The sequence below is a fragment of the Gouania willdenowi genome, chromosome 20 (genome assembly GCF_900634775.1).
Source record: "Gouania willdenowi chromosome 20, fGouWil2.1, whole genome shotgun sequence".
Taxonomy (NCBI): Eukaryota; Metazoa; Chordata; class Actinopteri; order Blenniiformes; family Gobiesocidae; genus Gouania; species Gouania willdenowi.
In genome coordinates this window covers 25,018,732-25,035,424 of record NC_041063.1, presented here as the reverse complement: position 1 = coordinate 25,035,424, position 16,693 = coordinate 25,018,732, and the positions used below count along the sequence as shown (strand labels likewise).

General features: G+C 36.6%; 1 protein-coding gene across 1 annotated transcript in view; it reads right to left on the bottom strand.

Moving 5' to 3' along the window:
- The window catches only part of LOC114454080 (contactin-associated protein-like 2), a 180,942-nt gene that overhangs the window by 56,867 nt on the left and 107,382 nt on the right, over positions 1-16,693 (bottom strand). The window contains exon 9 of the mRNA XM_028434222.1: positions 2,980-3,150. Coding sequence (XP_028290023.1) covers positions 2,980-3,150 — 171 coding nt within the window. The remainder of the gene's footprint in view (positions 1-2,979; positions 3,151-16,693) is intronic.

The window sequence follows — 16,693 nt, the reverse complement described above, 5'->3', positions numbered from 1 at the left end:
GCAACATTATGTAGCATATTTCAGAAACATGGCATTCAAAATGATTCATGTAAGGCTTTAAAAACATGACACAGCTCAAGCAAAATAAATAAAATCCATGTCCAGGCACAATCAACTGTATGGCTTTGTGGTTCTCTTTGTATTCACTACAACTCACTATATCACATGATTACGTGTGGATTAGCGAGATCTATTGAGTCCTTGTTGCAACAGATGTGACGTATCACAGATGGAGGTGGTGGGGATGCGACAAGTCATTGTTGCCAGATTTTCTGCCAAAAAAATTGAGGGTTTTTGTGTGTGATTAGATTTTAAAACATAATGTATATCTGGCAACACCGCTGGATGTACTAATCCTACATTTCACACTATGTTGTGACGTGTCATGCAACAATTGGCTACGTGATTACGTTAGTGTGAGTGTAATCGTTTGGTATTGGAGAAGACAAATGGAAAGGTGCAAAACAAAAAATGGGAGCTGAAATTAAGCTGTAAAATTAGTTCGGAAAAAACAAACAAACGTGGAGATATTTATCAAGTGAAGTGCTAAAAAGGAAGTCTGCTGCTGACTCAGGGGAAAATTACGATGAAAAGAAGAAGAAATTGAGGAGTTTTATTACTAAATAGATGTCGGGTCGTGAGTGGCTGGTATTCCACCATTTGTTCACCTTTAAAATGTGCACTGAAGAGTTTGTGGGGAGTGGGATTTGTTTACATTTGAAGAGCAAGCATTTTAGTAAAACAATTTTTCTCTACAGTACATGTAATTCTTAGTACTGATTACTTCTACTGTATTCGTTCTAACTTCAAACAGTGTTCCAAGGATCCAATTTTCATCTGAGTTAAGTTTGTTTAATAAGTTATTAGAATATACTTCATAAAAGGTTCACTACTCCGACACACCCAAAGTTCCAAATTGCACTTTTTAGGCATTGTTACAAAATTGCTCTTAAATTAAATGGGAGGAAAAAAAAAAACTTCTGATATTTAATTAATATTTTTCTTATTGTATTTTTCACATTTATGTGTTTTCTACTGCTGGAGATATTGTCACTTCTCAGCGGAGCAGCCTAACTACTGGTCATGTTCACCAGCTCCTGTTCCTACATAAAAACCTGGAAAATTGTGCCACTTCCGCACAGGCACAGCAAAGTTAAGCAGGCACTGGTCGGCTCTGTATTTAGGAGTCAGTGATGAGTTTAAAAACTTTCCTTGCCTCACGGTGACGCATTTCATGCCGATTCTGTCCATTTGATTTTGTCCACGATTCCGTTAACGTGGATTTCATAGGGCCCTATACTTAACATGTGTAATGAGGGAAAATATTAAAAAATAAAAAATAAAGATCGATATTTGGTGCCAGTGAATCGATAACCTACCGCTAGACGAAACCTTGAGATATATTGCCGTATGGAAATTTTGGCACACCCATATTGGACATGATTATAAAATGCCTTACACAAACTATATATGTCAACATAATCATTTCTGCCTTCTCCCTGGTGCAAAACACTATCTGCTCCTATCCAGTCAGGCCATGAAATAAGCAGCATTACGCTACAATAACACAACTCACATTCCAGGAGATAAAAGCGCATAAACACACATCGAACCTAAGCACTAAGTGGTTAAAACTCATCTGTAGGAGTAGGAGTTTGGGAAGGTGCACTTGACAGAGGACAGATAAGTCACATGCTTTTTAAATTCTGCTTGCTCCGTGGCTTAAGGAAAAGTACACAGCAGCGTATATGTGATGGGTCAAGTCAATAAATGGCAGCATTTTCATGCCTAAAGGTTCAGAACATTTTCAGTCTATCCAGCAGATAAATGGGCGACCTCTTCTCTCCAGAGGATTCTGTCTCGCTGCCAGCTTTTCATGCCTACACCTGACACTGAAACATTCTGTGTGAGTTTCAGCTTTGCTCGGCGCCTTTTTAAGCTTCTTCAAGTGTTACCTGACACTTATTAAAAGAAGGGGAAACGGTGATCTGTGAAACTCTTAAAGTAAGTCTGTATATTAGTGTTTGTATCAATTATATCAAGAAATTGATCAAATGACAATAGAGAAATCAGTTTAAATAGGGTTTTTAGGTCCTTTTATTGTCATGGAAAATCCTCCACACATTCCAGCTTCAAGAGTTTTAAAACATTAACTCTAGATAAAGTTAGCAGATCAACCTGATATCATAATATCAGCCCAAATCTTAAAGAGTAACTAAACCCTGAAGTTTTCCATTCCAAAACATGCCTTGTTTCTGGGCGGGGCTTGTGGAGCAGTTAAGACACACCCAGTCCTTACTATAAAATCTCCAAAGAACAATCCATGCTATGCTAACTAGCAACTAAATACACCCTATTACTCTTATATTCACAATTCTCTCAATCCAACCTACCCAAATACATTCGTTTTCAGCAGAAAATATTATTATATTTGGTGTTTCGTGACTCTTAAAACATTCAGGGTTTTTTACCTAATCCTTCAGTATGTACAGTAGTTAAATTATATTATTTATTTAATATATTAGCTCAATGATCTCAATTGATATATGTTGTTTGATGATAAAATGTTGCTTTTTGATGCTGCACATTATGCTCTCTGTTGTTTTTGTACCAAAAATGTTAATAAGACTAAAATACTGGATAAATGCTCGTGTGTGGTTGTTACGTGTTGGTACATTAAACAAACAGTGGGGCGCTAATGTGGGTGTGTATGTGTTTTCCTTAAAAATGGGTGATTTTGGCAAACAAAGGCTTGTAATGGACATAATGATTGCACACAGCAATTACCTTAAATAAATAATTGTGCTCTTGTGCAATTACACAAAAAGTATAATCAGGGAGGCAATCGAGTGCTGATGGTTTGTGTGTGTGTGTGTGTGTGTGCAACAGATTTCACCCAATCTGTCTTAGACAGACCAATGGATATGAAGAGGCCAACAGAAAACAACAACAACAACAAAGAACTTGAAGGCATCTTACATTTAAGCTCCAAGCGAATGAAGTCGGTGTTGCCGAGGTTTTCCAGGAAGACGCCGTACGGAGCGCTGGTCTTGAAATAAAAGGCGATGTCGGCGCTGGTCTCACCCTGGAACGTGGCAAAGTGCAGGTAGGAGGACGGGGTGGTGAACGAAGCGGCGTTCCAGTAGTTATCTGTGAAAAAAACAGGATGAATGACTCACTTATGAACTCTAAACGCCCTTATTTAGCACAGACCAGGGGTGGAATGGGACCAAAATTCAGCCTTAGAATTTTGTGTCCAGACCAGCACTACGTTATCAGTGACACCATGTAGAAGCTGTTATTAAGTCAGTGATGCTCAACATGTGGCTCTTTATGTCTTAAATGTAATTATTATTGCCCCAGAAAACTTTAAAAGGAGGAAACTAACCTTATATATATATATATATATATATCCTTTGCCAATAAATACCCCTTATTTCCTATTTTTTGCCCATGTTTGCAACTTCTTTTTCCTACTTTTCACCAAAAAAAAAATGTTATTGCTTGGATTTATATAGCGCTTTTTTTAAAGAGACAGCAGGATTCAAACCCCCAACCCTTCGGTTACTGGACAACCCACTCTACCACTGACCTTTTTCACTATTGTTTGCCACATTTTGCTCATTTAAACTACCCTTTGCCATTACATCCCACCTGGTTCCTCTTTACTTGTCCATTTTGTGGCCACTCTTGAGCATTTTAGTCACTTTTCACTCTTCTCTTGCCACATTTTTTGCTACTTTTTAACCATTTTCGGTCACCTGTTACCATGTCTGCCTCCACTCGCTCATCAAATAAACCCCAAAAACGTAGCAGACCACCAGTAAACCCCTGGCACAGACACAGACATTAGCGGTGCAGAAGATCTGATTGGCTTTAGAAATTATTTCAAATTATGTCAAATTATTCTGCCCCCGGTTCAGCATTTCATTCAAAAGCCATCAATTTATTCATAATAAAGCTCTCTTATCTTAAGTCTTCTGTTTAATATCATTTTATTGGCAGAAATCTATTAGAACAGGGGTGTCAAACTCATTTTTGTTCAGGGGCCAAATATGGAGCAGTTTATCTTCAGTTTTTGGCGGGAAAATTTGTAATTTAATCATAATTGTGCTGTAGTTTTCACATATAAATTAATTGTAAAATATTTAAGGCACTGATAATATCAAAGCAATAAGTGACATATCAGGGGAACATTTTGAAGAAAATTACAGACAGAATTATTATTTCTATTATTATTTCTAGTTTGGAAAACTACATTAGACAATAAAGCCTCCAAACAAACCTTTACATTATGGAAAAAACTTCCAACACTTGACATTTTTAACTTATAATAAAGCATGAACCTGTCAACAACCACAACCACCATGAAAAAACTAAAACTGTTTATAGTGGAACGTCTATAATTCCTGTTCCTACAATAAATCAGTATTCACCACCAAAACTGCTAATGCATTACTTTATTTATTTGAACCTCTGCTTCCTTTTACGTCTTTTCCACATTAATTTGTGCAAATGTAATCAGCTGTGTTCCTGAAGTGTTCCTGAAGTGTTCATACGCCCGTGAGTGAGTGAAGGTATGTCTCTCTCTCTCTGTCTTTATGAGGCGTCTCTGGTTTTGTGCGATAAGCGTCGCTCAATGATGAGGCTGAGCTCCACCTTTCCTCCTTCTCTCCTCATGTCCCGTCGTCACCAGGGGCGAGTCAAGATAGCACACACACACACACACACACACACACACCTCATGATGCTGTCTTTGTGATTGGTGCATTTGAAGTCTGCGCAGTGTTTCATTTCTCTACGGGAGGCACAGCCAACGATTAAACTGTTAATTCAATGCTAAAGGTAAGGATGTGCACTAACAGAGGTCAGAGAGGCAAATACGGTGTTCCATATGCATGGGAAAATTTACATAAAAACCTGAAACAAAAAAAAGAAACCAAAGCTGTGGATCAAAACCGGCCATGTTTACATGAGAGCTCTAATTCCCCTTTAATTCAGAAGTTAAGTCCTCTTTAAACTGACCTTGTAAACATTTAATTCCAAATGAGAATGTAATTCTAAATTAAACTTAAAGAGTAAGTACACCCCTGCCTTCTGCTGACCTGCCACTAAGAGGGAAATTCAAAAAATGCGTTGATTATGGGCGTTACTGTTGTTGCAATAAGACACGCCCACTCAGATAGTCCGGTCAACGCTGTGCACAGACAAATAATGTGTCTGTACACACACACACACACACACACACACACACACACACACACACACACACACACACACACACACACACACACACACACACACACACACACACACACACACACACACACACACACACACACACACACACACACACACACACAGCTGCAGCACAAACTGTGCTCTCTTCCCAACTTGTCTTCGACCCTCGGTGACAAGCGTCTGATTGGATGAGCACAAGCGTCCAACTAGGGACGTTAGGCATGATTTTGGTGCCCGAAAAGCATCTGATCTGAACACCGCATTAGACTTCCTTAGTGAGGCTGTCAATCACTGCTCACTGAAGGCTGTGATTGGAGGAAACCATCTCCCTCCTCTCAACTTTTATAGGAGGGGCGGGACCAACAGTGAAAGTTGATGATGCAGGGGAATCTTAAAGAATCTGTATCAGCCAATAGCAAAATTCACTCGTAATAGCCGGCGTTAAACCCTTAATGGCTAGTATATCAGACATTTGACAAGTAAATACGCAAAATGTAAATACTTTTACTAAAATGTGAAGAATGGGACTAGGATCAATCAACAGCACTACTTCATACCCAAACACATACTGTATGTATTCAGCAGAAAAAAGTTGGTTTGGGGTGTAATTACGAATTATGTGGCAGGTTTATTCCGATTTTAATTTCCGAATTAAATAATTCCTCAATTTTGTTAAAGCTTAATTCCGCTTTAGGTTAACTCCGATCGTTCTGCGCATGCCAGTTCTGTCGCGATGACGTGACAAAATCCAAGATGGCCGCCCAGACTCGAGCCGAGTCTATTTGTTTAATAAGAGCCTTAGAAGACATGGATATAATGAAAAGAGTGGATGGATGGAAGCATAAACGTGAGCATTCACACGGTCATCAGCAAACGGAACAGGCTACAACGGACGGGTGATACTAAAGCCCGGATATGGAGAAAATTCTGCCCCGTACTGTATGCAAAGGCTGTAATATCACCAAGTTCATCATTGTACCAGGTGTTAGAGCTACTATCTTCACCAGGAAGCAAATATTTATTCCTAGTTATTGTTTTATTTGGGCTTTATTTACCAGCGATTAGTTCCTTTCTACCTTCTCCTGCTCAGCTGACTAAAGTGAAACAGTATGATATTGTCAAGCTTCAAAACTACAATCAAAATAAAAGTGAAAATAGTTCTTATTATGTGGTCTTTTATGTCAAATCAGAACCTTTCCCAACCCCCAGACCTAAAGTGGAATTCAGTAAAGTCGAATAAATGTGTTTTCCATGTAAACCTCAATTCGGAATTACTATTTACATATAAACATGAAATGGAACACTTTAATTACAAATAATTTAATTCAGAATAAGTAATTCCAAATTAAAAAAAGATCATGTAACCGTGGCCATTAATTAATTATTATTATTCAGCCAATAGGTAATATTACTATAGGCTACTACTTATGCACAGTTTGAAGGACAAAGAATAATTGAACTTCAATGGAAACAATGCAAGCAATTAAGCCATTTTCCTATGTGTATCGATGTGTTCAAGTCTCGCCCGCAGAGAAACGATCAATGACAAAAACCTTCTGGAAAGTGTGTCAATCAATGGCCAAGGACAATTTCATCCCAAGTTGTTTTTTAAATGGAATCTGAAGAGTTTTTCTTGACAAGCCATTTTTCTCTGTCGAATTAGTTTTTAAGTTGGCGCCAATGTACAGATGCTTTTCTCTTGTGTTAGCGTCTTATGATAACGGGTTCAAAATCAGCTGTCAAATATACCACAAACAAATATCTATCATATCATTTATTTCCTATCTATTGGTTACATCATTAGGTTTCATAATCAATGAAAATACAGGTTTTAATATTTTCCCACATTTTACCATTTGAAAAAATAAATAAATCTAGGGGTATACAGACACAAAAAAGGCTCAGACACCCACACTACAAATATTAAAACCTATATTTTCATTAATTATTAATCTTAATAAGGTAATCAATAGATAGGAAAGAAATTAGATGATAAATATTTGTTTTTAGTGTATTTTACAGCTGATTTAGGACCCGTTAGCATCAGAGATGCTAACAGACAGCTAACACAAGAGGAGGATTAACTTTTATTAGGTTATTTATTTCAGGATCAGTAATTGTGATGAATTATAATTGAACTTTAGTAATTGAGAACATAATTGTAATTGACTTTCTGAAGATAAGAAATTATTGTAATGCTGGTCACTGTAATCGTAATTGAACACGGGTAATTGAAAACGTAATTGTAACTGATAAATGTAATTGACCCCAACAATGGCTGAATGTAGGAAGTAGTAAAGATATTAGACAAAACTGACATTTTTAGTTTGTTTTGAACATCCTGGTTAATAAAATATACGTTAAATGAATGATTGGCCAATAAAGCAGCTTTCAGACACTAAAGGTCACTCATCATTTCAGAAGGTTTTTTTTTTAACTAACATTATTAGCTACAGCTCTACAGAGGCTAAATCTAAAGGGACTAAATCACCGTTTCAAAGCTTTGTATTCAAGCAGCCATTCCTGGAATTAGCTCACAAGGGCAACTTGTTGTGTTTTTTTCTCCTTTCAGTTGCAGTGGAGCGCGCTGAGGTGTGGACGGTGACACAATGTGTAATACACTTTGAGGTGAAGTTTGGGCCTGGAGGCCAATTAGATGATTCATTTGTTCGTGCTTGACCTGACGGGTTTTGTGCCAGTATGAGCAGATGGTACGGATGACTGACTGTCACTGTTTCAGGTCATTAGAAACTATCATTTACAGGCCAACCAACACACACACACACACACACACGCGTACACCAACACACACAATAAGACCCACGACAAACACTGTGTGTCTGCAGACAAGTTGAAACACTGTACAAACTACATTATGTACCATGTGGACTTCACATATGTAAATTTTAAATGCAGTTTTTCTGCTGTATAACTCAGATTAAAGTCGACCAACAAAGTAGGAAATAAACAAACAGTTCCTCTAAGATCGTCTCATACTGTATGTACGATGGCGTATTAGGGCCACATTATAATAAAAAATAAAAAAATTTGAGCACTACGAGATTAAAGTCGTAATATTTTGAGATTAGAGTTGTGATTTTATGAGAATAAAGTTGTATATTTTAGTCCTACCAAGCCTTTTCTAACATAACTATGTAAACATTTATTGTGATACATTTTTTTTTAGCTGTGAAAAATGTTCAGTGGTTCAGAAAACAGACAACAGAAAAAACAGAGGAACTAAAATGAAGGAAAATTACTTCTAAAACGTGTCAAACTCAAGGTTCAGGGGCCAAATCCAGCCTTTTAGAGCATTCAAATCGGAAGAAAGTAAAAATTATGGGTAACGCATTCTTCACTGTGTAAATGATAAGTTCATTTGTAAAGTTTGAAAGAAAGAGGAAAAAACAAGTTTTACACACACATTTCATTAATGGTGAAGGACAGGAAACAAGAAATACTTACAATATATTTACTTTGAAGAAGTATGAAACAAAAACTTTTCAGGGTCTAAATTGCAACTAAGATAAGAAATAAAAGTATTCATTCATTCAATACATACATATCTCCATGAATAGGGAGGCCGTGCTTCACTAAATACAATACACTTTGTTCAAGGTCATATTTTTAAATAATCAACCATGTGGTTAAAAATCCTCACTATCATCAACACTTTAAGGGGACTTTTCCTCTTGTCCAGGTATCCTCCTATTGTCTATTCCCCTCAGCTCTATCTTTGAAGTCATTTTTGTCTTTTTCAGACCGTTGAGCATGAAATCCTGTAATTGAAACTTTAAATCCTTTTTAATCTCAGAAACTAGAATCCAAGCCAAGGCAAAGAGTAAAAAAACCACAAAGCTTTATCTGCACCAACTGCAACCCAACATTACCACTTTCCTTCACCACTTACAGGTGAAGAAAAGACCCAAATGTGTCTTTTTATAGCCCGTATAGGATACAAATTATTAGGAAAGAGGTTAACTACACATCAAAGTTGTTGGATGCAGAAAGAAATGGGCGTGTGTACGTTTTTAGATACATTTAATAATGTCCACATTATAGTAGCCGAGGTCAAAGCAAGGCAAATGTATTTGGATGGCGCATTTTATACACAAGGCAACTCAATGTGCTTTACATGATCAAAAAGTGCAACAGAAAACATTTAACAGCTTAAAATCTATAAGAACACTAAAGTCGGCAAAAATAGAAATAAAAATAAACATTTAAAATTATCAGTAAAATCGTTTAAAATCATCAACAAACACATAACATGACCAAAAATCTCCTTCTCAATCATACGCAGTAGAGAAAAAAAGTGCCTTTAACTTTGATTTAAAAATGTTCACATTAGATGCTGATTCAGTTTGTTCCACTTCTTTGCAGCAGAACAACTAAAAGCAGCATCACCATGTTTACTGTGAGCTCTGGGCTCCACTATCTGACCTGTGTCCATAGATCTGAGAGACCTGCTGGGTTCATACCCAGTGTCGGGAACATTACTTTAAAAAAGTAATTAGTTATAGTTACTCACTACTTGTTCCAAAAAGCAATTGAATTACTCTATAATAAAAGTAACTCATTACCAAGGAAAGTAACTATTTGCGTTACTGTTAAAAATAAAAAAAATGTTGCTATATGTCAAAGAATTCAGATTTTTTAGAAGCGTGTGTTGTGAGGTGCTTCATTAAATTTGAGTTGTGGACAAAGTCTTCTCTCCTGCATATAATGAACACTTCACATGTACGTTCTTGCCTTTGACCACAATTAATTTATAGTGTTTGTATCGCCACCTTAAAAATGTCAACTTTTCATCGGACCGCTCCACGCTCGCCATCTCTGCTGCTTCATCCAATCTGTAGTGGTTGTGTGTGGCGCGTGTGCTGGCACACGTGTAAAAACACTGGCTCTGAGTGGTTACCATGACGCCACCTTAGCCAATCATAATCGTTCACCTTGTTTTTATCTCACCTCCTCACTACAGCTGCGTATGAAACCAGTGGTGCTCACGGATGATTTATTCAATCAACAACGACACTGTAAGGGCGTTAAAAGTGATTAGTTAGAATACCCCGTAACTAAAAAAAAAACGCCGTTATTTTAACCGCCGTTATTCCAAACACTGTTCATACCTGACGAATATCTCACTGATGTGTTCTGGACCAAACCCATACACAGATTTATGGTATGGTTTTTATTTAGACAGGGACAGTGCACAATTTAACACTGACCAAAAGGAAAGATGCATTGCACCAGGTTGTAGCAAAAATGCTAATTTCCACCTGTAGTCCCTGGGCAGGTTGATGTTACAGTAAAAAAACTGATTTTAAAAGTAAATGAGCATGTGACCATGGATTTATACATTTTAACATCATCATTAACATACGTTTAATTTAAACAAGTTTGAAACATTATAACATTTTCCACCAATCCTTTGTCCCTCATGACGTCGTTACCGAACATGAGTTCAGGTTTGATTTTCTAGAAGTCCTTTTTTAGTTGAATGAGCGAATGCTTTCAATGCAGTACATGCAATAATCTCTGTTATACACCAGCAGCAGAACTTTAAAGTCTATTCTGAGGCTGACTGGGAGCCAGTGTAAAAACTTTAAAACTAAAGTAATGTGTCAAGGCTAAAAAATGCTGAAGAAAAAGAAATTATGTCTGTTTTAAAAGTGAAATAATAGTCTGAGTCAATGCTGAGATCTACCAATAGCTCCACAAATGTAGAAATTGAATTAAAGTGGCCTTGTGGGTGTGTATTGACAACTTGAGAAACACTTCAACAGAATGCAGTATGAAAAAAAAACATACAAGCAAACGATGCTTTGAGTGATTTGACGCTGGAAAACCTTGGATCTCACTATACAGAGAATAATTAGTTGAAAACAGAAAGAGTACATGAGCATTGTGTGTATACTTTTATACAGAAACGGCTGATGGTGGAACCTTTATCAGCAGCAATATCCATCTTTCCAGAAAGAAATGGGTATTCAGAAAGTGTTTGATGAACAAAAATTTTTTTTTAGTTTTATTCGTATCAAAAGTCTGGAAATTTAAGCCACAATTTAGACAATGTAGACTTTAAGTTGCTTACCTCCAAATCCCAGACCGGTCTGGAACCCCAAAAATAAACCGTCCGCATCTGACCAGCAACCCTAAAGCTTGACTCCGTCTCATTCATCAAAACTGCCACAACACAAACATTGTAACTGTCAAAAGTGAAAAACAATGTTGCAATGAAACCACTTTAATTTATTATCAACTATGTGATTTGGATAACATTAAGCAGACATTTCTTAACTTGAAAGGATTATTTCAAAGAAGATGTTATTATAATATTCATTATTTCATTTTATGAAAGTAAAAGGAACTCTGTGATTGGTTTAAACCTCATTTCCTCCACAACCTTCAGGCAGGTTTTAAAGTTACTTATTTACTTTCTTTGTTTACTACTAATACGTCTTTGTTCAAGACAACTTACACTTCAAGTTTGTGATATTTAATTTATTCATTATTTTATTAATACTTATTATCTACAATGATATTTTATGTGTTAAATATAACAACTACACTATGAAATACATGTTTTATGTCATTGTTTTAATTCCTCTCTGTAAAACATGCTGTCACAGAACTACAGGGAAGGATTTAGGCATGGGCGTTAAAAAAGCAGTCCAACATATGTGCTTCAAAACAGAAAAATAATCGTGACTAATCAACTAAAAAATAGTAGATTACAATAATAATGGTTAGTTGCAGCTCTAATGTAAACCATGTAAACCAAAGCCAAGCTTCGTGTGGTATCTGTTACTTTCATTGTAATTTATTAAAATGTCATAACCCTTTATCATTAATAAATGAGATTAATCCCTCTCTGTCCACCGGTGACTGCAGATGCTACTATTAAACTAGCCATGGAAATGGGCTCCATTAATACCAAGGAAAATTTGCATTGGTCGATGCACGTAGATGAAATAAATGCGTGTGAGAGCGCATACATCCAGACACCTAAAGACCTCCTTCCCCAAACTTTCCCCGACTGCTCCAGTCATTAGTCACTTGCCTATGAAAACCCATTATATAGCAGCCAATCATCATTGCTCTGGCTGCGACGGAGCCCCGTGCACAGTATGAGATGCATCAATCATACACTGAGTACCTATTCACGTGTGAAATCTCAAATATAGAGTTAATAAGCCTTAATGAGGCCAATGCATAATGTATGCTCCTTGTTCCAGCGCCTTGACAGCATTGTAGCAAATACGCCTCAAAGTCGTCTTCGCTTTAAAGTTTGTTAATTTGCTCAATCAATATAAAGAGCGATAAGTCTCTGTGTGAAGAAAACCAAGTAAGACAAAGAGAATACGGCTTCATCCAAATGACACACGGATCCATCTTTGGTAATTGTGTTTGCCACGCCGTGACATGATAGTTCCCCTCGCACACAAACAGATGTGATGTCATGGGTCATTAAATCATGGTTTGTTTGTATGCTGGCAGCTCTGTGATGGGACGACATTAGGTGGCGCCGGGTTGTTGATGTGTGGTGGGGGGAGGGTGGGTGCGGAAATAAGTGGGACACCGGCGAGGAAGAAGGGCAGGTGTTCTGTCATGTTTCCACACATTCGACAGAACCAGGACACTTCCTGTCTGCCTGATGAACGAACCAATGACTGAACTCCAGGAAAAATAACGATGAAAAACAGTGCAGGAGGAAAATGAAATACATCTTTGGCCTTTTCTTAGTTTAAATGCCTTTGCAGTTTTTATCAAATAGTTCTTATTTAGTCTTTTGAAGAAGTGATATGGGTCTACAGTTTGTTAAAAAACAATATAAAGTAGCAGCAACCAAAACTGAAGATCAGAGGCACTCGAGGTGTAAAAATCTTTTAAAACAGGGATGTCATGTCGATGCGTTTCAACTCACAGTCTTCATCAGGACATGATTAAAGCAAGTAAAACCATCAAATATTAAAATAATAATACTAATATATGTATCATTGCATAAAGATTATTCTGTTCTTTTGTTAAGAGCTAGTTAAAAGATAGGTATCTATTTCATAATGCTAAGGTATTATATTTATCATTATAAATAAAAATAAAAAATATAAATCTTTTAATATTAAAGACGTTACTGTCTGTGACGTCACGTCACGTGTCAGTAGACAACAAACAAAATGGAGAAGCCGTACATCACCACCAGGCCCTTCTGGTAGCGTTCATTACAGCAGCACATGTAGCGTTAGCATTAGCTCTGCAGAAAACCTGAGGCTCACCATCAAGTTATAGTAAAAGGAAAAGTATCAGATTCAACCCTTGCTCATTTAACCTGAACAGATCTCAGTTGTGCTTCATTTTTTTTATGTTAATATTGTATTATTTTCATGTGTAAAAAACAAGAGTCAGGTAAACCTAATTTGTATTTTTATCAAAAACATATTGAGTATTGAAAATGAGAGCAGAAAAGTTGAAATCCTGTTAATTTAAACTGAAGTGTTGGTTGGACTTAATTCAAATAAAATGTGAATATACAGTATTTGTCATTAAATGTTTTTTTTACTTGTTTGTTTATGTCCATAGGTAATTTATAGATGATTCCCTTACAAGAAACATCAGGAATCTATGAAACTTCACCAGCACTGTGTATTTATTCCACTGTGTATTTATTCCACTGTGTATTTATTTCACTGTGTATTTATTTCACTGTGTATTTATTTCACTGTGTATTTATTCCACTGTGTATTTATTTCACTGTGTATTTATTTCACTGTGTATTTATTCCACTGTGTATTTATTCCACTGTGTATTTATTTCACTATGATAGAATTACTATTTTGGCTAAAAAGGTACTAAATCGATTTCAAGTCACTTCATCGAGTCGTTCTAAATTACCATGAATCGAATCGGTAACAACAACGTGATTCAAATCAAATTGTTGCTAAAATAAATTGTTACGCCACTATTAGTCAGAGATAATTATTTGCATAAGTAGCAGTTCTCAGAGGTGACTCATGCTAACCCAACCTTTTAGCTCTAATTCCAACCCTTCGATCACCCTCAGGAAACATCTCTCCGTGTCGAAAGACATTAAGTCTTAAGATTAAGATTATATTGGAAAATGAGGTTGAATTACATTACTTTTCTTTTAGCATTCATGATTCCCTTGTACTTTATAACCCAACTTGCTTCTGCAGCGTTTCATCCAGTCACCTCTGGTATTTGTGTTGGTTTATATCAAAGGAATAAGGTTTTAACTTGGTCACCGACCGTCTTGACAAGGATGGAAAGAGAGATTGTTGAGAACCTTTGTCCTGACCTCCAGTCCTTCAGAGACACAGTGTGCTAACAATGATTAGAAAGTAGACAGCAGGAAAAAATAGTGAGGATTAAACTCCTCTCAGTGAGTTTTGGACCACCTGACATGTGATGTTTACCAGAGGAACAGATTGAACTACAGGGACCCGACAGAACTGGATGAAAATACTTTGAGGTGAGTTCAGGAAACTCTAATCAGGCCAATTCACACAAGTACTCCATTTACAACTCATTCGTAAAAAAAAAAAAAAAAAAAAAAAAAAAAGTGCTGAAAAGCCCAAATGGTCCAAATTCACAGTATAAATGTCAAACACAGGCAAGGCTTAAACTTAAACACTCGAGACTTAATTTGGGCTGGAACAAGATTTTAACCGGCACTTATTTGATTGGATCCAGCACCTCGTTTTGCTTTTAGGTGTTTTGATTCAATTTTGAAGTATTACATTTGGACAGCTGTGTCTTTTAATTGAGTTGAAATCACCAGAATGTTCATTGTACACACAAAATGTAATGTAAAAATGTAATTGTACTTGTTGTAGTATCAGTTTTCAATGAAATGTTCCCAAACTTTATAGACTTTAGGTTGGTTCTTCTTCTGTTGCACAATTCTTCTTTGCAATAATAAATGGTAAAGCGACACTGCGCCCAGCAGTTCATGTTATGGTACTGCAGCAAAAATGAAGCAGAAAAATGTCATCATGAATTTACAACATTTACGTCGACACAAAATGTTTTCAATTATTATCAATTATGTTACTAATACTTTTTGCATTATTGTATATGTTACACCAATCCCGAGACGGTCTATATATATATTTTTTTTTTTTTTTTTTTTCCTCCCTTATGAGTAAGAATAAAGTAAAAACAACAAAATCCCACAATGCAAAGTGTGAAACCTTTCCAGAAATGTCAATAAATGGAGTGTTTACAGTGGAGATGAAAACACAGCAGTTTCACCATTTTACATCAATTTTTTTTTTTCTTTTTTGAGCAAATTATCTTCAATTTATTGATGAAGAATTATCATGTCCAGCAGCTTTAAATTGTGAAAACCTTTAGGACAAAATTATTTCTGACATTTGCTCTAAGAGTAAAAAATCTGCCTCAGACGCGACTGTCAGCTCTGTCCTTAATGATGTCGACTGGTGTGGCATTAACGAAATATGTAAATGAAGTTCAAAATCCTGGGGAAGTCACATGATACGAAACCTGACCATTTTCTCAGCACCAACCGTTGCAGGTGACAGGTGCACGACGTATAATTAAATGAAGCTGCTGCGAGCTTCACGCCATGACAAGCTTTATATTACGTGTGCATGTTTAAATGCTTTGTGTTTAATGGATGTTAATATTACACGCATCATCTGCTGTGCTTAAACTGTCAAAGTGGTTCCAGTCGCTCGTAAAAAATAACACTATCGCACAGACATTTGGGTGATTACGAACCTCAAGCAGCTTTACACAGTGACCAAGTTTATCAACTTTGACTAGCAAAAAGACACATATCTATAAAGCAAGGAATGTCTGTGTGTATGTGTGTCTGTGTGTGTGTTCCTCAAATATCCCTGCGGATCAGGCTCAGATTGACCTGAGACTTTCAACATGGCTGCTGCTTGGTTCAAAGGTGTGTGACATTGGATTTGTTTGGACTACAATGATACCGTTAATGATTTATTTCGTAAAATTGTCCACCGACAGCGGTGCCAGCACAATCACGTGTACGCAAGAGCCAATCACTGGAGAGCTGGGACTGATGACATCATCACTGTGGAGGTAGGACTGATGAGCCTTTGCTGGATTTGATCATCTTGTTCATTAGGAATTAAGTGTTTACAAGGTCAGTTTAAGAAGAATTTAACTTGTATTCTGAATTAAAGAGGAATTAAAGCTCCTATGTAGTGTTTCTCTAGGCATAACTTCATGCTGGTGCGTTGCTTTTTCCCAATTTATTCATTTAAATATATAAAAACACAATAGTTATTACTCTACACATTTCACAACAAACCTAAATGTCCATGACGTCCCACCTTCAAACACAGCCTCATTTAACCATCCATAAAAAAGCTACTGAACCTCCCACTTTTCTATAACAATACATACTTCCTACGGACACTGCACTAGTTGTAAAGAACAGACC